This window comes from Vanellus vanellus (assembly GCF_965231255.1).
Source record: "Vanellus vanellus genome assembly, chromosome: 2".
In the NCBI taxonomy this organism is placed as follows: Eukaryota; Metazoa; Chordata; class Aves; order Charadriiformes; family Charadriidae; genus Vanellus; species Vanellus vanellus.
Genome location: NC_138906.1, coordinates 16019464 through 16043478, shown reverse-complemented (window position 1 = coordinate 16043478; position 24015 = coordinate 16019464). Strand labels below are relative to the sequence as shown.

The window sequence follows — 24015 nt, the reverse complement described above, 5'->3', positions numbered from 1 at the left end:
AAGTAAATTACACTGTCGATCCCTTTGAATGTATTAATTAGATTTTGATTTTCTACAAGTAAAGCTCAGGTGACTTGCTCAGTGTATGTTTACATCTAATTGGATGATTCCTATTTGCTTTGCAAAGTGCCTACAAACGGATTCAAGAAGCCGGTAAATTGCGTATGCAATTAAGTTCACAAAACTATAGCCGCCTTCGTTATGCTTTTTTTGGTTTTGTCCTGACTTATTTTTTCCACCTTAAAGGAAACAAAACCAGTTGGACTGCATCACAGAAAATGTCCATCTGCTCCATATCTTCTAACAGTGACCAACAGCAAATATCCAGGGAAGAGCAAAAGCGTATAAAGAAACCTCTCAGATACACAGTACTAGTCGATGCAATTTGCATTACAGACTTCTTTAGCTGGATTGATATTTTGTCTTGAAGCAGAGATAACAACTTAGCCCTCACAGAGTTTCAATAACAATTGTCTGTGCAATGCTTCAGAGCAGTAAAACCCTTAACAAGTGCTAAGTATCACTATTCAATGTGTTTCACTTCTATTAGAGGTTTGATGATGAAAACTTCAGATTTAATATGCCTATTACTTGTATGAGCACAAAATAATTCATCCAAAGCTTGAAGTATATTAGCTGCCACCCAGTCTACCAATTTACATGATTTTCTGATTAAAAGCACCCTGAAGACCACTGCAGTAATAATGAGGTGTTTCTTCAAGAACCCAAAGCAATATACTTATTTAAAAATATTTATTATAACAGCAGTTTAAACATAGTAGTTACAGCTTTTATTTTTCAGACATACAAAAGCTAAACATTTGCCTCTCTGGCAAAGTTACTTCTTTACGAATTTGCAGAGCATTAGCTCTTCTTTTCTTTTCCTTTCCTCTTAGCCCTAGCAAAACGTTCTCCAAAACAGTATGCAAATATGTTAGCATAACACAAAAAGTGATTTTACTGGGACGAATATTCCTAAAAAAATTACCTAATCCTACATGACTAGCAGAAAAATAATAATGTACTTACAAAAAAAGAAAAAAGAAAAAATAAAGAAAAAAGTCAAATCACTACCTTTCCATCAGGGAATCTATACGATACCATACAACAGTCAACACAAAAATGATCAATGAATTCAAATGTTTTCCCTGGATGAAGGGTAGAGCTGGAAGGGACATGAAAGTCTTCTGCTCTGAGGAGCATCTAACCAGCTATACCTGGTTTTACCAACCTCAACCGACAAAGGTTTCAGATGTTTGAGAAATCCATAACCTCTACAGGCAATCTGGTTCCAGTGCTTCATCCTCCTTATCACTAGACAAAAATGCCTTTTTAACTTTCACTGTAAATCTAATATTTTTGACCCATACACTAGTAATAGGGAGACTAGACTATTTCTTTCTTTTGAGAAACCTATTATGTCATATGAAGGTGGCTCTCAGAGTCTGATAGTAGTAAAGACCAGCTCTTGAAAAGATGTGTATCCTTTTGAAAATCATTTATGAACCAATTTTCCATCAATAATTATTGTATATGAAGTAAAACAAAATCTATTTGTATTTCTCTCATGTTAAGTCCTTAGCTATGCTGGCATTGCCAACATAAAATATTTAAAATGTGCTACTTATAGAGCCAATTAAAATAATCAAGTGAGAAAAAAATCCATTACAAATCGTAAAATAATCTCCTGTTGCATTTTAAGGGATCGACTACGTTATGCCATGACTCCTTTAGCAATACTGCAATTGCTGAGATATCAGAATGCTCATATGCTGCTTCAAATTATTCTCTGAACAATGTCTCCCCCAATCTATCATATACTATATTGTCTACGTAAAGCAAAAAATCTTATGGCCTTTATAAAAGAGGTTCTCGTCTTGCTTGAGTAAATGGTATTGATGGAACATGTAGAAGTAGGTGACTACGTACAATTGTTTTTTTGCCCTTGAAAGGCAAATTCTTCTCTGGCTGCCATTCAAAGGTTCAGCCCCAAATGAGTCCTCATGCAACTGAAATTGCTGAGGAAATGTCTGTAAACAACACTTTGTTTTTCAAACTCAAGTTTGAGGAGGTAGAGACCGCACAGCAGAGTTTACTCAAAAGCTACAAATAGACATTATTCAAAAATTAGGGCACTATTTTCACTGAAGCATATCAACTTTCATAGTACAATATGGAAGCATATCTTTCTTAAAAACAAAACAAAACCCAGTTGATTACCGGTTTGGTAACTGGATCTATGGCTCTGTGATACTTAAATAGCCATCAAAAAGAAGTAGCTGGTAAGATAAAATAGACATTTATGCATTTAAGTTGCCTTAAAAGAAAAAATAAGCTTTGAATGTAGTGAAACAGGTAGTCTTTAGTTCATGATTTTTGAGTCTCTAGAAGACTGCAAGCCCAGAAACGTTCTAAAACTGGCCAGATTCAATGAGCTGAATCTTCATGGCTTTTCTTCTTGCATATATTCCTGCCCCAGAAAACAGCTTATGAGGGCAGTTATGAAGCTAAGTTCCCTTTCCAAGTAATGAAGAGAGAGAAAGGCAAATGAAGAGTCCAAATTCTTGATGACTAAAATCCTCTAAATGAAATTCTGTAGATAGTATTTGTTATAGAAACCTTCCGCATTTACACATATTTAAATGCTTTAACACTTAAGTGCAATTGATTATTTGAGAGTACACAGTAGCCATCTGGACACTGACATATTCAGATGTACTACTTTGCCTTCTTATACACGGGAACGAGGACAGAGAATGATCTAACCAACAGGAAAGGGCAGGCAGGCGCAGTGGCTTTAATCCTGATCTTGCATGTAGACGAACCAGGTTTAACTTTCCACTGCAGACTACTGTAATTGCACCTAAAAGTCACTTGGTGAGCACCAGCAACTCAGATGCCGAAACATGGAAATCTAAGTGTCATTTTGGGTACCCGAAGACCCATTTGAATGCCAGATAAGAAAAGGACCTACAGCAGCCCCACATCCTTCTTGCCCGGCGCTATAGTCTGGGTTTGCGTGCTTTAGGACATCCAAAGTTGCTCTGAACATTCACATTTAGGGAATGCATTTGATTTTCGCGGGATATCCATATGTCTAATTTTCAGTGCGTAAGTTATAAAAAACAGATTTCCTGCACAGACATTAGAGAAAGGCATGTTCCTGGAGCGCTTTGATTTACCCTGTGGAGATATCTCTATCTATGCACTACATATGGATTTCTCTCTCTTAATATCCATACTAACTGTGTGCGAACATCCTCCTCAGTGCCTCCATTTTATGAGAATCTCAGCATCTCCACACCTCATTCTGACGTTGTAAAGCTAGGTGCCAAAGTGATGCTCATTCACTGTGACATCAGGGGTACACAACATCATAAGAGCAAAACAGACAATCCCTGGAGAGCTACACATGGCCAAGCCTTCACGAATGGACTGCCATTTGCACCATGCACAGAGAGGAAGCTTGGTTGACTTTGGACTTAATGAGTTCGTATCAACTTGGCAACTAAATGACCTCAGGGCAGGATTAATATGTATGGGTAGGGAGCATTTACAACTCTGCCTAAGGCTATCTCGCTTGGATGCTCTGAATTGCCCTCCTGAGGATACGAGTTCTCTCCTTTGCCCATATAGGTAGCTTGGCTTTCTAATTTAGGCATGAATAAGCTCCTTTTTACAGCTTCGAATTATTTTTTGTGGAACCTCTGTGGCTTTGGCTAGGACACATCCCGACAGATTTAGGTCCGATGGAACCACATTAAATCAGACTATTTCAGAGATACCCACTCATCCTCCAGGAGCTAAGACTAGAATTTAGAAAGAGGAATTCTGGATCTAAACACGTCAACGGCGTTTCTTTAAATTCTCTACGTTTCACCAGGTTTTCTCTGTAACTCAGTGGAATTTTCTAATTTGACAGCTAGATCCATAAACCATCACGACTATCTTCATGCTATCAACAGTCTAAGTGCAGTATCAAAGTTCAGTTCATCGAACCATCAAATAATATTCTCTTCGGGGCATTTTTTTCCCCTTGATGAGTACACGTAAGACCTAGTTAGGTTAATCATCATATATATACTGAGAAGCAAATGTAATCCATTGTACATTCAGCCTGTCAAAATGTATCAATTATTCAGTCAGGACGGTATGACTGCGTGAATCATTTCAGTGATCACCACAGAGCAGGCTTGGAAAGAGATTTTGATGAAATAACTGAGTAGGAATTTTAAAAACTATTTTTCTTAAGTAAATTTGAGGTATAAGTAGGGAAGGCACAAGTAGGTATAAGGCAGGTTCAGGACTGCTTAGAAAGCATTTCCTTTTCTGTCCTCCCTGCTAAGCTCTTTCCGATTCAGATGTTTCCATTCTGTTGCAGGTTCCTCTCAGGAAATCAATTTCTTAGCTGGATGTCACCTGAGGACGTCCAAACGAACCACCTAACGTTTCTGTAGCCTCTTTTCCTTCAAATGCTGTCTTACATCTTAACATTTCACATGACAACTGCAAGATTTTTATGGGAGACGACCTGATCTTATTACAAACGCTATAAAGTGCTGCCCCACACTCTATGGCTTTATACAAATAAAAGTAAGATAGCAGCACTGCTTGAGGATTTGGTTGTGTTCTGAAAGTCCTCTTTCACAGTGCAGCGTACTGGGCAAAACTGAAGATTTTGGCCAACAGGAAACAAGACTGGAAGGAGATTGACTTCCTCTGCTTTCTGCTCTTTTGCAGGAGATTCTTGTTTTCTTCCCCTCCCTAATGTTGGGGGGGTGGGGGTGGGCGTGTTGATGTTGTCTAGAAGAGGATAATTGCAGGAGATATTTTGCACGACAGGATGAGATTCCAGACTATTAGACGGGACTCTTCCTTACCTGGTGCGTAATGTATTAAGGAATGAGGAATGTATTAAACAGAAGTCCTTTAAGGTACATTAAGCCTGACAGGTCTTCTTTCCTCCGTTGTGAGTTTGGCACAGGCGATTGCTGTGAGACAACGATGTGGGCTGCAGCTTGCTCTCGTTTTAACGCCAGCTCAAACCCGACGTTCTCCAGCGTCTACTGATTTTGTAGTGAGATATTTTAAAGAAGTTTTTCTTTTCCCTCAGTTTTTCAAATGAACTTAATATAGTGTAAAGTGAGAGTTTACGATCCCAGAGAGAGATATACCATACAGACCAGCGCAGCATAAAAAGCATCGGGATAGGTTTCCCAGCACCCCCCAGTGCCTCAACTCTGAGCCAAAGGGACTATTTTCTAATCAAAAGCCCTCATATTTTTCATTCTTTGATACTCTTTTGATAACAGAAGGCCCAGACAAACAGAAGCAAATAGAAACTCTATTCTGCTGCTCACGCAAGCCTGCTCACAAAATGCCTCCCATAGGTGGCTTTCCACCAGCCCTGCTATTTCATTTAATCCGTTCAGTCCTGAAGGATCAACTTAGGCAATTAGACAAGGGATTTGGGCTCTGAGGGATAATTGGATGACTTGCATGCAATAAACTTCTTCCACGCTCTCTTCCCTTCCTTCTTTTGTTCTCTTTGCTCATCCTTTTGTTTCTCATCATTAATTTTTTTAATCAAGTTTGCAACACCCTTGCAGATACAGCAAGATAGTAATGTGACCGAGCAGCGAGAACCTAAACACCTACATTGCGGCTCCTGCTGTTTCATGCCTCTTTAAATTGTTCCGATGTGATACCAAAGGGAAGAGCAGCTGAATTTAGATGACGGGATGCAGCAGTCAAGGTTTCGTTTTTGTGTCTGCAGCACTGCTGAAGTTGCAGGGAGGGAGTGAATGAGCTCAGATGTCTTTGCCTAATCTCAGGTGAATCCTGGAGGAAAGCTCATACGGGGAAAAAAAGTATTACAGCAGAATTTAATTGGTTGTATTCCGGTGAATCGTGTGTGAATTATATCATAGCCAAGGAGCTTACTGACATAGATTAAGGACCGCTGAAATGTAATTACCTTTCTTTTCCCCCTATAACTATCTTCATCCCTGCTTCTTGTCATCTCCAAGTCCCAGTCTGGGAGCTCTTTTCGCCTCGGACACACAACCCCATTCTCACTCTTAAGTCCTCAGCCTGATGCTTCTAACTTTCATTTCCTCCTATTTTGACGTTTCCCTCACATCAACCACTTCCCTCATGTCTTCCTTCCTAATATCTTATTTATTTACTGTATAAAATTGCCTTCCTCTGCTCACGTGATTTTAAACCTCTCTTAGCTCCTTTTGTTTCCTGTACGCTAGCACAATTCCTCAGCCTGCGTACACAGCGGTTTAAAATCACATGCCGGTTTCAACATCTCCCTCTGATATTACAATATAATTCTCTTTTACACTAAAAGTCAGTGAAATATTAATGATCACTATGCTATCAACTGTAAAAACTAATAACAACAAAACCTAAAAATTAGCTCTTGAACCGCCTAGCTGGAATGAGTAGAGATTGTGTAACCAAGTGCTGAATGTGCAGAAGTCCTTTTCAGTGCCCATCTGTAAAGAATACAAACACTGAGCCACAGCTACCGAGACTCAGCTCAACCTGTAGGAAAGAAAGTTTTCCTTCTAGATGTCCACACTGAGCCTCGCATGAGCAAACAGACACAGTGTCCTGCATACCTCCTCCGAAGAGCTGTTCAGGTAACACAGAAAGACACAATAGGAAATGAGGACAGACCGTGCGCAACCTTGTGAAATGCTGTAGGTTTCTTACAAATGAAAAACACCCATCAAAAGCACGGTCAAGAGCAAAACGAAATTTATTTCTCCTTCTCCTAGAGAGATCGGTATTCAAGAGCTAGCCATCTTCAGATGAAAGTATGGGGGATTGTAAGATGAGATAAATATCTTACTGAGAAATAAATTGAAAAATACTTTTCAGAGTTCTTGTACGACTGGAGGGAGCATGCAGCTCTGCTCGCCCGATCTCCTCAGTGAAGGGCAGGCTTGAGTAGCTCAGGCAGAACAGGCGGATGGGACTGTTGAGTTGCTTCAAGCCGTACTCCTGTGCTCTGCACAGAGAACACAAATTGACTGAAGAGTAATGAACTAAGAGGGTGAAATATGAAAAATATGATTAAAGTAAGCTCTCAAAAGGAGAGATGTTGCGTTTGTCTCCAAACAGAGAAGGAAAGGAAGATGGCAAGGGTTTGTCTCTTCTATGGTGTGATGTGGTGATCTCTGAGCTACCTTTTGCCTTTGCGGCAGTCGAAACAGCACAACAGAGGTCTGAGCAACAGCTAATTTACCCTGTTTCGTGATTGAGGAACGCACATCAAAATCATTTTTTCCTCTTTCCTTAGGATCTCAAGGGACACCTTCGGACAGGTACTGGGAATTTCAGACACTTTGTCTTTCTGCCCTAGACCCTAGTACATTCAAGAGAACGTGGAGGTAATAAAATAAAAATTTAGGTTAAATACTGGGCAATTGTCTTCTCAAACAAGAGCTATAAAAGACAGAGAGTAGACTATCGCTCCACATAAAGCTGGCGGACAAACCCCATTTCAAAGTGACCGAACATGCACTACACAAGCAAAGGAATAAAACACAGTAGGAATCAATTCCCTGTATGGAGGGAATCAGACCAAGTGACGAACAAGGTCTTTTCTATAACTCAGTAAAAAATGGTTTCTGGAAGAGTATCACCAGGCACTTCTCACAAGCGTACAGGTGTTAACCTTGGTGCCCTGGCCGTGTTCCAGCTCAGGTAATTACCTTTTTCACTTATATTCTCCTTCCAGACTCTCCTGGCTTGTCTCCACTCCCCAGCCCTGATTTATATGCAATTAAAGAGCAGCGGTGTTTCACCGCGCAGGCGGTTGCTTGTCAGTGCGGGGAGCGGTGACGGGATCAGCCCCGGAGTGAAACGGTCGTTATATTGACTACAAGTCCCCATTAAAGGTTATGACGTTCTTTAGGGTCCTTGCAAATACACTACCTAGATGAAAGACAGCCCTGTATAGACCATCCTCTGCCTCATCTGTGAGACGGTTGAGTTTTTTGAGTTTTTTTCCTTTTTCTTTTTTTTTGAGGGCGAGAGGATAGCTGGGACCCCTTTGTCACAGCAAGCCCAACCGGCAGCTTCCTCTCCCTCATCATCCTCCTGCAGCACTCCTGATCTCCACAGGAGAGTTGCTTCCTTTCCCCCTCCCTCTCCTCGGCTGCAGCCCTTCAGCTCCCCAGGAGGCACCCGCATCTCCCGAGGCTCTGTTCCTGCAACGCCACGGCACTCGCCATCTGCAAATTTTAGCTCACGAACGAACATAGGTGAGCAGGGCTTTGGGAAACGCCCGGAAGCCTTTGTTTCACCGTTCCCTGCCAACACGGTATCCTTTCTCTGGAAGTTATGATCTCTTTTAGTCCAGGAAATTGTGCAGATGAGCCGCAGAACCTCAGTGTTAAAAAAGAAGCACTGAAAATCCTTTAGCGGAAGAGAGGCTGTCAGAGCAGCAGGTCCCACAGGGCAGCAATCCCGCCCGTGCAGGACAGCAACACAATTCTCCACCAGCAGAATGAGACCGACTGAACTAAGTACATATAAAGAGCGTATGCAATCCACCAGCACACACAGCTCTGACTCGTTTTTTAAAGGTACTTTCAGACGTGCTGGTTTTGGTGGAGCTGAATGTTGTACGCACAATACAAACCCCATGAAACAGAAGAGAAAAAGGCAGCTTCCTATATTTCAAGAGGAATGAAGTGTTTGTCCTCAAAGTTTTTCTTCCAGTTTTGAATAGTTTAGTGGAGAAAAAGACAACATATGTATTCAAAATAATTTGTGAGAAAAAAGCCACGTGCCTAAGCGTAACTATGAAATATGGAAATACAATAGGTGGTTTAAGAAAAAAGCCAACTTTGGCAATCATTCTAGGAAAAGTTCAACGATAACAATGAAGTATTATTTCATACAGTAATCCTCTTTTGATGCCTGAAAAATTTGAATCTGTTTTTTCATATTACAAATCTTACACAAAGTGATTAACTAATTAATTTCCCCCCCTCCCCTCTTACCCACACCAGACTCTTCCCAAGAGCTGCACAGTAACAGGATGAGAGAAAATGGTCACAAACTGGAGCACGGGAAATTCTGATATGAAAAGCTTTTTTTTTGCCTTTTTTTTTTTTTTTTTTTTTTTTTTAAATAACGCGATGCTGGTCAAATACTGGAACAGGCACCCGGGGAGCTGGATGAAATCTCCACCCTCAGAGATATTGAGGATACAACTGCAGCCCTGAGCAACCTGACCTGATCAAAGCTGCTCTGAGCAGAGGGTTGGAAGAGATGAGCTCTGGAGGTCTCTTCCTCTGGAGCGGAGGAATTTTAGAGAAGATTTTTTTATACGAATACATATAGACAGACATACGCACGCATACACAAATATTCTGCCACAGCTAAACACCTTCATGCATCTGCATCTCATTCTGCACCTGTGTATGTGTCCTACTGAACGTGGGCGCACACCCACATATGACAGGCTACACAGATGACGGAGGCATCCGAGTCTGACAAGGAATATTAAAAAACATAAGCCCGAGCTCCAATAAAGTAGGATTATTCCTGACATTGAATGCTATCTCAGTTTTACCTATTTTCCTGTTAAATCCTGACATCTTAAGCTGCAGCAATTTTAACCACATCAGAATAGTGCAACTAATGAAAGCTAATGAAATTCAGTCTGCGTGAACAGTTCAATGTGGCTTAAGAGGACAAACAACAACTTAGCTCTGACCATCTGAGCAAGACGTAGAGGACATTTTTTGAAATTCTAATTAGACTGGGTTGAGGGAAATGGCTAAAATAAGAAAAGAAAAAGATGGCCCTGCCCTAAATCACAGTGCGCGCACGGAACGGACATAACTGAGACACGCTTTTCACGAGTGAGAGAGGAGCAAAGGAATATGAAGATTGTGACTGTTTTCCAGCCACCCACAGAAAAGGATCGGGGTACAGTCTGCAGCACTTGGACTGCTTCAACCCACTACGTTCGGCTGATGCCGAGTACCCCACCGTCGGGTGTTTTAACACGGTACCTGAATGGAAAGTTTCCCGGATAATACTCTATAGGGAGAGCTTCCAAGAAGAAACAAGTTATGAATCTCAACTTAAAACAGTAACACAAATGCATTTTGGGACTAGAAATTACCACAGTATGATAATGTAGACAAAACTTAGACCAACAGCCCTACTAAAGTGAAAGGCGCAATTTCTTTTAATTGTACATCCTTTCACAAAATGGCTTTGCATAAATTCCCATAATTGCTTTTCTTCATGATCCTCCAAAGATTTAGACAAAAAACATTACTTACAGCGCTGTTTTAATTCCAAGTTAGTTTTAGATGAACTATAAAGGCCTAACTTAGTGTGCGATCCTACTGACTGTACCAACTCTCTTAATTTCCCTCTATCATCTCTCATATTTTTGCCTCACTTACCATCTATAAAACCATACATGTCATCAACTTTTTATATACCTATTTGAGAATTTATACTTTATCAGATACGGAGACTGAAAAAAAAAACATTAGTAAAAGCAAATGCATGGAAAATTGCTTCCACAGAAAAGAAGCCTCTGTCTTAAGTACAGTTTTGAAAAAGTTGGATCAATTAGCAATCTGTGAATGTTAGAAACATCTTAACAATGTCTCAAAGATGAAAGAGCATATCACAGAACGAGGAAGGGGGAAAAATTAAATTATGTCTGCAGTCATAATGAATCAAAGCCCAGAAGGTGGTCTCCGAATCAGCAGGTTTTGATGAAATATTAAGGAAAATGATTATTGATGAAAAATGAATAAGCTCTTTTTGATTTTAGCAACCTTTAAATCACACTTTGCTAATTAAAATAGCTTCAATGCATCCCTCCTTTCCTTGATGGGCATTTAGCAATCCTTAGAAACGGGTGGGTTAATTTGACAACATTTTAGCAAACATACATAGAGTTTATCTTAAGCAAGCAGACACCGCACAGTTTAAGATGATGTACAAAATAATACATAGCTAAACCTTCTCTTTCTTTTTCCTTTTCCTCTTTTTTTTTTTTTTTTTTTTTTACACTATATCTACTAACACAATTACAAAGTAATGACAGGCAGCTTCTGCTTGTTCCCTCTGCAGCATACAGTACCCAGTAATATATACTACAACTATTAATGAGCCATGAACTATGTCTCGGGAAATAAAGACCGATGCTCCTGTTTTCTGTCTCCTTTGTTTGCCGGGTCAGAGCGCTTTTAGGACAATTACTCCTACTACCTAGGAGGCCTGTTACTGCGGGTACTGTGGTCTTCTTGCAAATAAATTTCCTTCCCAAAAAGACAAGTGGAAACGGGAAGTCTGAGGGACATTAGTTCTCATACCCCTTGAAGTCATATGGATTCTAATTGCTTTTTATAAATGCCGGTAGCAGAAATTCTGCGTTCTCTTTTCGTGCCAGTTTGTACTGTGCTGCCTTTTAAAGGGAAACCTAGGAATGAGGGAAGGCTCTAATTGAGACTGAATTGTTGCACACAGAAGACATTTCATTACAGAATGCGGTGCAACTCAGGCGCGCCCTGCATTATTGCTACAAAACTATACACAAAAGTTAAAATGAAGCAAAATCTGCTCTTTCGCTTTTTCTTTCATAAATTAAGTCTTATATGTTATATCACTGTCTAAACTGCGGGCAGATGAAATTACCTATCCATTACAAATATGTGATCTATTTACTCTAATAACATTTCATATATCCATCATGTAAGAAAGCCTTCTATGAACGCATCAGATTGAAAAGCTATTTAAATGTCAATAGTATTTTAAGGAATGAAAAAAAAAATCACCGAGAGTAAATAAGTCTGATGTTAGAGCAACATTTTTCAGAAATACACAATCATATAAAATAGGTCATGCAAGAAACTTTTTAATGTCTCACATCATAGTGTTTGAGCCTTAAGGAACAAGATTTCAAACACTTTATAAACCAATTCTTCAACAATATGCTATGAAGTATGAGGCTGCATTAATATACAGTTTTCTGAGTGACGAGTGGAGAAGCATTGGTTTTCAACTTTCCAACCAAGAACAAACTGATAGGAGATCTTTCAGCAATTTCTCAATTTTCAGGGTTGCCAATGCGGTATGTTTCATAAGTCCTCATTCAATGAGTTTACAAGATGTTAAAAGGACTTACCCCCCCCCGCCCCGACTTATATGTAGTGATTTTCTTTCCCTTCCTAAAATTTACTGCAAAGGATTCCTCGCCACAATCAGACTCCACCACTTCCGCCAGTGACAAACTACTTCAACCGTAAGCAGGATGCTTTTTAAGTCACATAAACAAACAAGATTGTCTATAAGGATAAACAATGTAGTTAAATATAGTTTGTCTCATCTGTGAAGGAGATATCATTCATAAAAAAAAGGCAGAACAAAAAACCCTCCAAAGCCCTCCAATATTAGAAGAACCTAAAGAAAAAATTAATTTTTATTGTACTCGTTATCCATTAGCCTACATTAATTTAAAGATCGAACTTCAAATTGTATATTTAGTTTTAGCAAGAGGGCAGACAGGATTCAGCGAACACACAGCACTCCTCCAAGCTCCGCCTGTGCGCCCCTCTGCTATAGTCAGACAACGCTAAAATGCAAAACCCCTGGCTCTTCAAATGTTTGGAGAGCAGAAGCCTGAATCCTTCACCAAAGAGGAACAGATGGGTTGACTGGAGGGACACAAAAGATAGAAGAATCATAAATTTGTATTCTATTTAGAAAGGCCCACACTCAACAGCAACAACAAATTAAACTGATTAAATTATGGTGTTCAAGTGCTGCATAACATCAGTTCACAGTCCAAATTTTGGTTAGCGGGACTAGCAAAGAACAGATTTTAACAGTTTACACTGGTAGGATCAAAGCACTTCATTTAATGAATGGGAGAGCCTTGGCTTTTTCAGCTTTGTGTACTCAAATATTCCCCATAATTTTCTCAGGATGAAGAACTTCAAACTGGATTGATAACATTAGTGGGAAATAAAGATGTGCATGCTACACGTGCAGCTGGTTTTTTGGACTGTGATCCCGAGCCATACAATAACCATTCGATGCCCGGAACATTGCCTTTTCTAGTTTTTACATCGTGTTTTGTTTCATACTGGGATATATAAGTTAAGTTTTCCGGATTTGGTTTTTTTTGGTTGGTTTGTTTGTTTTGTTTGTTTTTTTTTTTTTTTTTTTAATTAAATGCTGCCTTCTACCATCTGAAAAAATGTAAAGGTTGTTCTCTTTTTTTCTATGAGCAACAAAACACCCAACTGATCTATATCTGTGTGCAAATGGTACTAATATACCAATGAAAAATCTTATCCATAATTCAGTTCCGACGTATTTAAAATCCTAATATATATTATATCCTAAAACGGATGAAAAGTGACAGGTTTTGATCTACCCTTTATAGGTATAGTCTCTCGTCATAAGCAGTAGCTGCACTTAGAGAACTGAAAATCACGAACCTAAACAGATGCTCCTAATTCCCAGCCAAGGCAGCTCGTTAGCAGTCGCTCAGGACCGGGGGGCACCGAGGGCACGGTCGGCTGGGCCCCACTTCGCCCCCTCGTTTTGTAACCCGGAGCGGGAAGTTCATCTCTCTCTTATCTTCCCGTGCATTTTCCCACTGCAGCCATCCGTAGAGGTACTAAGTGGGGCTGTTTTTGTAAAAACAAACAAATAGCGGTCACACTTCAGATTAGACGGCAAGCCGACTGGAGGAGGGAGGAAGCAAAACCACCGGGGTCTGAGTGAGGCTGCGGCTGTGGTAAATGGAGAAAGACGTGGTTCTCACAACAGTATCAGGGCTCGGTATCTATTCAGAAAGAAAGCAGAACTTTCAAGTAATTAAAATGGGAGAGCTGAATAGAGTTCACTGTAAGTCTGCCATTTATTCCACCAAAGTGGTAACCCAAACAGGGAGTGCAATTGCATACTTTCACAATAGGGAGCCTACATAAATCCTCATGAATTTATATTAAAACTTGTCTTATATTCTATCAAGATGGAAGAACAAAAGAAAACAACCAACCTAAGATAATAAAACGCCAATGCTAATAGTGTCTATTGGGTTCTAAATATACAGGTCTATGAGAGACCGAGCTAATTTTTAGGCAGTCCTGGGGGCAAGGATTACTGGCTTATAGGATGAAGGGTAGAGGAACAAAAAAACCCAATGTGTTAGAGCTAAAGTGAAATTAAACCCCATGAAGAGTCTCACAGAGGCTCTAACTAATCCTTCTCCGGGTTATCACAGACAGAGGAGGAAAAATACCACAATGACTTCCAAGTATTATTTTCAGTTTTACACATTAGAGAACTGCAAATAGTTCATTAACCCACTGCTCTCCAGCAGGTCGTCTTGGAAAGTCTGTTTGATTATCCCATAATGGCATACGTACCATTTTCTAGGCCAGGCAAGTCTTTCCAGGAGCCAGATTCTCACAGGAACGAAAATTCATTATGCCGCAAAAGGGTGGCACTCACGGGAAAATAAGGATTTAAAACCTATTACTTGAAATTTCTGAAACATTACCGATTATTTAGGGAGCTTGGAAAGCAAACGGGTCCCTGCTCTGAAACGCTTGCAACCTAATCGAGTATTTACAGCTTATTTACCCACACGAGTGGAACCTTCCCCTGGTAGCACGTCATCTATAGGGCATCTGACGGCAGAGGGTGATAAACAAGGCAGAATAAGGCATCCAGGTGCAGGAAAACACTTCCACATCAGCGAAGAGAAGTAAACAGAAGTAGGAGGGAAGCGCTTACTCATAATCTTATTCAGTCGAGGTTGTTAGCCTTCTGCACGGCTCTGCAGGTTTCAAATGTCACTGGGGAGATGGTTTACCGTGCCACGGCCTTTCCCTGCGTGAAAGCGCTCTTCAAGTCAACTTCCAGAACCATCAAAAAAATCTCTTCATTTAAGAAACGAGAAATGTCCCAGCATTTACAGGATGCATCACCCTGAGTAATAACTCCTATCTCCATCTCTGGTGGGCCTGGCAGTAAGCTCAGGTTCCTAGGCATAAATGATAATAAATGATGCCGCAGCCTTAAGAACACTCCTGTGACTGACACTACTAATAAAGAAGTTCAATATAGTTGCACAAGTGCCCTGTTTTTTTAACAAATATTTATCCAGGCACGGAAATATAGCATTTCATAGCTTTCATGACCCATTCTGCTATTGCTAAGCGTTGTTTTACAGACACTAGAAAGACAGGGTCCGCTTATTTCACTTTTTACGTGTTCCTACATTATATTAGAGTGTTTCCGGCATTCATTACTCTCATGCCAATTTAAGCACAAAGATACTACTGAGCGAACAAAAGTTAACATCTTAATAAAATGTTCTCCCTCTCTTTTTGGAAAAGCAGCAAGCAAAGTATATGGCCTGACCTTAAAAACAGCATCTTGCCGAGTCGCACCAAACAGACGACAGTTAAAGCAAGTGGGGTTGAAAATAACTGAAAATAGTTCCCAAATATTCCTTTGACATAACTTGATTCCACTTCTGATAGAAAGGAAACCAGTTCATAAAGGTCTCCCTTCTAAAATGAACATTTTTTCCTTTTAATGGCAAAATGCATGCAAAAAGCATATGATTATGGTATTTATGTTTCCATTAAAATGTCGTCAGCAAGCTGGGAGTCTAGCCTACTATTTTCAAGCTATTTAGATTTACAGCAGCACAGTGCCTATTTTATTTCAATTATATTTCAGGACAATGCACTTTTGGTGGGAAATGATTACAGAGTGACAGCCAGTAAATGTCCATTAGGAGTTGTCTTTCTACATACTGCTCAGCTATGGATGTCAGGTGATCGCTATAAAACTCCATTGTATAGCATCATTGTCATCTACATGAAAAACACTATTGATCAGTCGTGCAGCTTCTCTCCTGTATGATGCAAAACATACGAGAGACATTTTGCAGCTAAGCTAAAAGCTTTATCCACGAGAACACCGTTCTCGAGACGCTCCTTTCTTGAACTGTAAAATAAACATGGATTATACATTCCATCTCGATTTCACTCCGTTAATGCCTAACATAAGAAGTGAAAGGTTTCTCGGCAGCCTGTCTCCGTAAGCGATCAATAGAGAGGATGGAGCTAACATCGCAAAGGCAGCTGATGTATATGCAGATATACTGATGATCACCAATCACTACCGACATATCTTTTAAATTAATTTATTTATTGCTAGAGCTTCACTGCTTCTGAGCAACAAACTCCTCCTCTGTTAAGAAAGAGAATCTGCTTCAATTCTCTGGGATCAAGAACAGAAAACAACTTCTTTTCAGTGCTACTGGAGAGACTTGCTATGACGAGTGTAACTGGAATTGAAAGTGTTTCAAGATTCACAGGAGCTACTCGTACGCCTGGATTATGTACGAAGCCGAAAATAAAGAACCTCCCGTATTTCAACTACGTATGTAACAGATAATAAGTATCACTGAAAAACCAAACCAACAAACAACCCCCTCCCAAATCCCTCCAATATCCATCAATGATTTAACTCTGACACAACATAAAGCTGCGTTAAAGCAGTTCTAAACCAGCTTCAAGTCCTGTAAAGATATGTTTGAGTAAAATTTACTATTTACAGGGTATTTTTACTAGCCATTGTTGGTAAGATGGGTAAAGCAATGTCACTTACACGCATACAGATGTGCAAGTCTCCAGTGAGCAGTTAACATCTCTTTCTCCTTTGCTGTATTTTGGCATTATACAATCCACTTTCCAATTTAGAGAAACGGACAGACAAACTAGTTCAGGAATAACCATTTTCCTCTTACTGTTCTGTACTATCTGCCTACCACTGCAGTGCTTGGGATCCATGCAAATATAAAACACATCCAAGAAGGAGAATGAAGAAACAGGCCTGTTTTTAACACTGATTTCAAGTTAGATTATGAAATAACTTGGGGGACCTCTGCCTGACAACTTGACAGTGCCATCATTTGTTGAAGCACTACAATAGTTGTCCCCATAATATCCTTAAACTTGCAAAAAATAAAATAAAATTGTCCATTATTCTGACAAGCAGCCTACATACTTGTCCTCCACTTTGTTATCATTCAGATGCCGTGACACAGTTCAACTTACATCAGTTGGTGGCATGTGTTGATGAAAATAAGAGAGGAGTTGAAGGAATATTAAAGAAAAACAAACCCTGACAAGGCCTCACACACAGACGCAGTAATTCTCTTGCAAGTTAAGGAAAAATTTGTCATAAGTGTTCCGCAATGGTATGCAAACTATTATGGGACATTTTGTTATAGGCTTCTTTGTAAGAGACTTTTAAATAACCTTTTGGACTTACTTAAATGTCAGATTTTGTTTGGCACTAAGCACCAAACTGTAATAGAAATAACATTTCCCATATAAACAATGCTGCTTTTAATACGAACGTGCTGAAGATTTGAGACAGCCTGGCCGTTACCAGCTCCTGGCAGCTCGGCACAAGGGTAACGCGCTGCGAGTGATTTCCCTTCCCAGCCACAAAGGCTGGAAGCGACTGCTTCTATTTAGGTAACCTCTGAAACGTCCAGAGGAAAGGAAGAGATGGCAGAGCAAAGGGGTAAAACACACTGAAAATAACGCTTACCACAGGTGAACGCTAACGTAAACAACATTTTAAGGATGCAGAACTGCAACCAACTATTCCTCCTCAAATTTCTTGTCGCATTATCAGGATAAATCAGACTGCAGAGAAGAGAAGAGAACTCCCTGGAGAAGAGCCTCGTGAAGAGGCACTCGAAGGTTTTGTGTGGAAAGGGGCATCATGGGAGATGCCAAGTGAAGGGGAAAGGTCTCGCTGCTGGAAAGGGACAGCAAGAAACAAGTTGCAACGCACACGGGGTGAGAAGCCAGGTATCCTACGGACGGGGAGACAACACAGTTAACAAGCACCACAGGCCCACATGGCCACAACTACTTCTTAAAATGATGCTCAGATGATACTTTCTTAATACGTCTAAGATAAAGCCTGCAAAACGTAGAGCAGCCTTGCGAAGACAGCTCAGCCGCCATCCAGGCTCTCCTGCTGAACATTACAAGGGATCAAGCTCCCAGATGTCCTTCACACAACTCGAGGAAGACCAAGAGCTGCTCCCTCACAGCTCCTACATCTCCTCTGTGCCCGAAGCAGGCGACACGCTCTCCCAGCAGTGGGCCCAAGGTATGGACCCAACTTCTGGGAGGGTTAAATTTGACCCTGAGATTGTGCAAGTTGCTGCAATGTTCCCCCGAAGGTCTCTCGGGGCTGGGTGGGATTCACCAGCTCCGCAGCTTGGCTGTTAATAAAGGCGTGAGGAGAGAGGAAAGAAAACCCCATACAGTAGACACCTTCGTGCCTCAGATCCCTGAACAGGTACTCTGGAGCACATTTATAGCAAATAATAATCTATTTTCCATCTGAATTACCTATTTCTTTCCAGGTGTTTCCCGCTGAACGCGTCCCCCCTTTATCACGGGACTGGGGTGGCTTTTCCTGCCCCAGTTCTAGTCCCCGACCCGCGTTTTCTCCCTCTGCCCAAGCCCATTGTGTGCGCCGGCTCTTTCCTTTTGTCACAGCGCGATCCAGCTGTGAGAGACAGGGCCCTCTCTGCTCCAAGAACAGCCTGAACGCGCAAAACTACCACACTGCTCTTCAGCCCTACCCTTACGATTAACATCAGAATCCCCCGGTACTCCGTTACCTTCACTTTTACTCACTCTCTCCCGTCTCTTTTATCAGCAATCACACAGAGTTAGCTGGGTCACGCAGGTCTTCTATTTCGCCGTGCCAGGTTTGCATCAAAGAACTTTTTTTTGTTGTTGATGTGACATTGATGCCATTCAACTCCAGCATGAAACACTGCCTTTGGTCTAACAAAAACAGCCGTGAGAGTCACCACGTGGCAGCCATATCCAACCAAACTATCTTGATTTCCAACGGCACAAAAGTGCTGAAATGTCAGGCACCGGGGCGTACCAGCGCCAGTCGCTGTAAGGCTAAGGAATACAAAACTTCAAGGGCACGGATGAAGCTGTCATCTTTTAGAATTATTTTGCTTCCTTCCCTGAAATAATGTACGTAACCACGACATATAAATTTTGTTTATTTAATATGAACAGTAGACCATTTACACAGTGCAATACAAGAGAACAGCGTGATTGAGAAAATAAAAAGGTAATTGCAGTTCTGAATTTTAGTAAAAATTCACGCTTTCAACAATGCATCTGAGATTTTCTTATTTGTCATGTTAGAGGATATGTTTTTACCAATATTATGGAAAGAAACTTCTCAAAATAGATCTAAGTGGAGGGTTAATTACACCAATCTCTGTCCTAAAAACTCCTAAAAGGAGTTTCAGACAATTAGCTGAACTCTGCATGACAGCTGCTTTCCTTATGACCAAATACAAATGACTCTCCTACCACCTAGAACAGAACATGCAAGACGGACGCCAGTCCTCACTGGCATAGAGCTATATAGCTCTGTATAGAGCTGTACAGCTCTCAGCACTGCAAGCAAAGACACTGCTTTGCTGTTTTAACTGAAAGTCCAGAATTTCTCTTCTGGAAAGAATGAGGTTGAAACCAACACAACAACTGGTTTTACTATGAGTTAAATTAATAAGCTCTGAAAGAGTTAACTGCACCTCCTGCACTAGGATTTTAGTGTTAGTTTTTGTAAAGCTGAGAAAATGCAGAGCTACAAGATCATAGACGTAAGCCAAGAAAACAGATGTATTTTCATTGTTAAAGTACAAAAAAGCTGTGAATTTTGCCTTTGGTTATTTCTACTTTATGTTAGTTTACATGCCTGTTTTGGCTTCAGGTTTTCAAATGAACTCAAAACTCCACCAACAGAAACCGGAATTTTGCCCAATTTCAGTATAAAACCAAGCATGAAGGTCAGATAATGTGACCACAGGAATAATATAAATCATAAGCTACAGCCCGAGAAGAGAAAGTAACTCATGAGTCAAGCCTGGATTTTACTGACTTGGGTCTATATTTAATCAAAACGCTCCAGCTGTTAGACTGAAGTTCAGGACTATGGTGGGACTAGACTCCAGGTAAGCTTTAACCCACTTTTGCTTTAAACAGTAAGAACTTTCCAGAGATGTTGTAACTGCCATGAATAGGTTGGAAATGTTATATTTCACAATGATACCAGTTAGAGCTCTGACAAATAAACCGGATGACATAACGTAATGTAGTTTGCATTATACCAAACGGTGACTCCAAAATTCCAAACCATCTGGAGAACGAGAAGAAAAGCAGCAGCTCTGCAGAAAATAACTTTCCTGTCCCATTCTGTTAGTTTGATTTGTGTAAGCTCAATACTTTTCTACACAAAGGCTTTTAAAAAGCCATTAATAAAAATACAGTTCTGACTTTCCAATTGATGTCCAGTCATCTCCCATGACAAAAGCATTACCAGGGTGGATTTTGAAAGAGTGTATTGATTGATGCCTGGTGCCTACCTGTCTACAGGTGAAGACTTTGAATTCCGTGGTTTCTTCACTTGGGCGTACAAGGCTTCCACTGTCTGCCCTTCCCTCGGGCTCTGCGGCCGCGTGTTGAGCGTTATTGTGCCGCTATTTGAAGCGGAGTCATAGGAAGCAATCCCAGCGTACATTGGGTCCGCATCACAGCCAAACGTCCGGTTAAAATCCTGTATCTCTGCATAGTCACGTTCACGGGCTTGTCTCTCTCGAAATTCTCGAGTTTTTGCTTGAATTCTGAAAAATTAAAAGAAGGCTGAAACCAATTTTTTCCTCCCAGTCGTTTGAAAGCAGCAGTTAGCAGACACTTTCGGTAGCCCATCTTAATGAAAAACAGTGAAGTGTTTCCAGTTTCAGTTTGTCATGGATACCGAAACCTAGATCAAAGCAATGCTACAATCAACTCTGGTCTTTAAGGAAGAAGTCTGATTATCTTTTCTTTCATTATTAAGTTAAATAACGACTAGCCGTAGCTGTTGGTAAGCAGAATTTACCTGTAGTTTCACGCCTCTTAGGATGCCTGTGCTATTACCTGACATGTCTGAGAACGGTCTGACACCATTCACATTGTATTGTACTCCATCAAAACCTAATGGATTTCATGGTTCCAATGCCTGTTTTTAGAGAAGAATTCTAATTTTCTTGTCCCAATACTACAAAAATCATACTTCTTTCAGAATTTAAAAATTTCGTAAGTATAGGATACACATATATATTTATGTATGCGTGCATGCAGTAAACAGCAGAAGTAGATTCCTGTATGAATCATTTAAAATATGCACGTTTTGTTTCACATATAAACAAACTGAATCTGGCACCTCTCAAAAGTAGGCGGTTTCTTCTCAGAAAGTAACAACGTGTGCCTTATGTTAAAGTTACAAATGAAGGGCGATGCTGTACTGGAGTTTTGTATCTAGGTGCACTTCTTTAGCTGTATGATAAAAAGTGACAGCTAAAACCAGATGACATTTAGGAATCTGACAAACACAAATTGAGCACAGGTCATATTTTCAAAAGCACACAAAGCTATTACTAAAATTTGATCTGGGCTTCAAAGTTCCTTTGGCATTTTAGAAAACTTGATGTATCACACACACATGCATAGTGAACAGGAAAATCCACAACCCCCCCAGCATTGTCTTCGCAGAGCAATTTAATGCTCTGTCATCATCGCAAAATGAAGCACTCGGCTGTCTCCTCCTTTCCATTAGTAAAATGTGCTCCTTTTTCATCTCGTACAGCCACGGCTACACAGTGTGACAGCACCCATCCATTCAGACCACAGCTCTGCGCGCCTCCCTTACGTGCTGTGCCCAAAGACAGCTTGTTCACCAACTTTCAACCAGAGCAGCTGACTCAAAGCCTCTGCCCCTTTTGAACATAAGCCTCGTCTCTTTTGAAAATAGGAAAGCCTTAAAGTTGGGTAACTTTGACATTTGGGGAAATTTTAAACTTAGCCACAATCAAGATTAGTCTTTGCAAAAAGAAAAGGGGATACACGAAGGGCGGGATTCAGGCTGCAGTTTGAGATGTGAGAGTTTAGGCGGCTGCAGTAGCCGAGGTCACGCCAGCCACGTGCGCAGGCTCCCTTTACAGTCAGGGAGCCGAAAGTCAGCAGGCTGCAGAGTTACGCAGTTAAGTGTGTCCTAGCGTGAAAGGAGTCGCTCTGTAGACACTTGTGATGCTGCTGGTTAGGTCTTCCTTGGGGGCTTGGAGACCCAGCCTTGATTCAGCTGCTCCACCATAGGCAGCTATGGCCACCTGACACCCCCAGGTAATCCTGCTGGACCTCCAGCTGCTGGGCAAGAAGGACTCCTGTAGGTCCCTGCCACACCTGCCAGCCCCCTGCCAACAGCTCAGAGACTGCAATAACTCAAGTGACACAAGACGTCTGTGTTCGAGCCTGTGAATCCAGCCCTGAGCTGGAGTGTGAACGCCTAAATTTAAGTGTCTTCACCCGACTGAGTCCCAAGCAAATTGTTCTTTCTATGCTAGCAAAGATCGCCATAACAAAAGAAGGGAATAGGAGGATGGCTCAAACAGGTGGACCTATTTTCCCCCCAAATCATACAAGTATTGACCAAGGATACTGATTTGGGATACAACCGATTGGCTCAACCCCCTTCAACAGCCATTGCCATCTACATTGATGGTCCAGTGATTCATTCACATGCCTCAAGTTATACCTCATAATTCCTCTTTTTATACAGCATCATTCCTCTTTTTATGTCTACTACTACTGACTTGTGCACCACAACTCTCACTCGTATTCAGAAACAGTGGAAAGAAAAACAACCATAATTAAAAAAAAAAAAAAGGCAAATAGAAGAAATATCAGTAAGTTTAACTTAAAGCAAAATAAATTTTTCATTTTTCAAGTTTTCAAATACAAAATTTTTTTCTTTACTGGTTGCTTTATATTTTAATAGGCAAAATTGGAAATGAAACGGTAACACTATTCAGCTGACAACATGCTCCTCCGCAACTTCAGCAACATCAAACTGGAATAGTTTTTTGTTTAATTTACAATGAAGAAGGACTCAGGCTTAAGTCCAAAACCCATTTAAAATTTAAACTGTGTTTCTGCATGCCGATTATTTAAATAAAAATAAATGTTTTACATCGTCCTATACTCCAAAGCTATAATTCAGAAACGTTCCAACCTTAATCTCCTGGAAGGTATCTATGCAGAAGGGGAAACAGGCCTGAAAACGACCTGCAGTCGTTGATTCCTCTCTCTGCAGGTTTCACTTCCAATTTGTACTCCTGTATTAATTACCCTGTAGAGGAATGCATCTGTCTATTGATACTGAATGGGAGAAGCAAAGGTAATCGGAAATTTCCTAAACATTGGTAGATTTACTTTTAATTTCAGTGGATGATGTATCATCACATGCTAGAACACTGTCTGACACCAATTTGAGCAAAAAAAAATCCATGTATTTTAGATAACCCAGATTTCAGTGTATGAAATCTGACAGTATAACAATGAAGCAGGGAGTAATCCAGTCAGAAGAAAACAATGATGTTATCTGAAGTGCTTATAAAACAGAATTACCTGGTGGTAACCAGTGATATTGGCCTCAGTGTTACACTGACAGCTGTGAGAGATGCCGGTGAACTTATCTAACTTTTGACCGTGAATATTACATCGCTCTCCACAGGTGCAGACATGAGCGTCCCCTGTTTCATGTTAACCGACTTTTCTCGTGTGTCTGCTTATCAGCTATTTAGTATGTTTGGACGTAGCACCATTTGCAGCGAGAACATTACGATTTTCCCATGCAGGGTTCAATGAGGGATACTTATTCCTGTTCAAGTGGGAGAGAACTGATTGTTGAAGTGTTATGCAAGTAATTATGTTCGCATCCACCAGGAAAATTTTTAGAATCTTTTCTACAATTGCTAATACAATGTGTTAACACAAAGACATAGTATTAAAAATCAGAGTCTAAACGCATTATAAATCTTACTGT

At 40.6% G+C, this 24015-nt stretch overlaps 1 protein-coding gene across 3 annotated transcripts in view; it reads right to left on the bottom strand.

The window, feature by feature from the left end:
• PARD3 (par-3 family cell polarity regulator) overlaps nucleotides 1-24015 on the bottom strand; it is a 461313-nt gene that overhangs the window by 82024 nt on the left and 355274 nt on the right. For all 3 annotated transcript variants that reach the window (XM_082480102.1, XM_082480103.1, XM_082480104.1), the window contains one exon: nucleotides 20519-20776. In XM_082480102.1, coding sequence (XP_082336228.1) covers nucleotides 20519-20776 — 258 coding nt within the window. The remainder of the gene's footprint in view (nucleotides 1-20518; nucleotides 20777-24015) is intronic.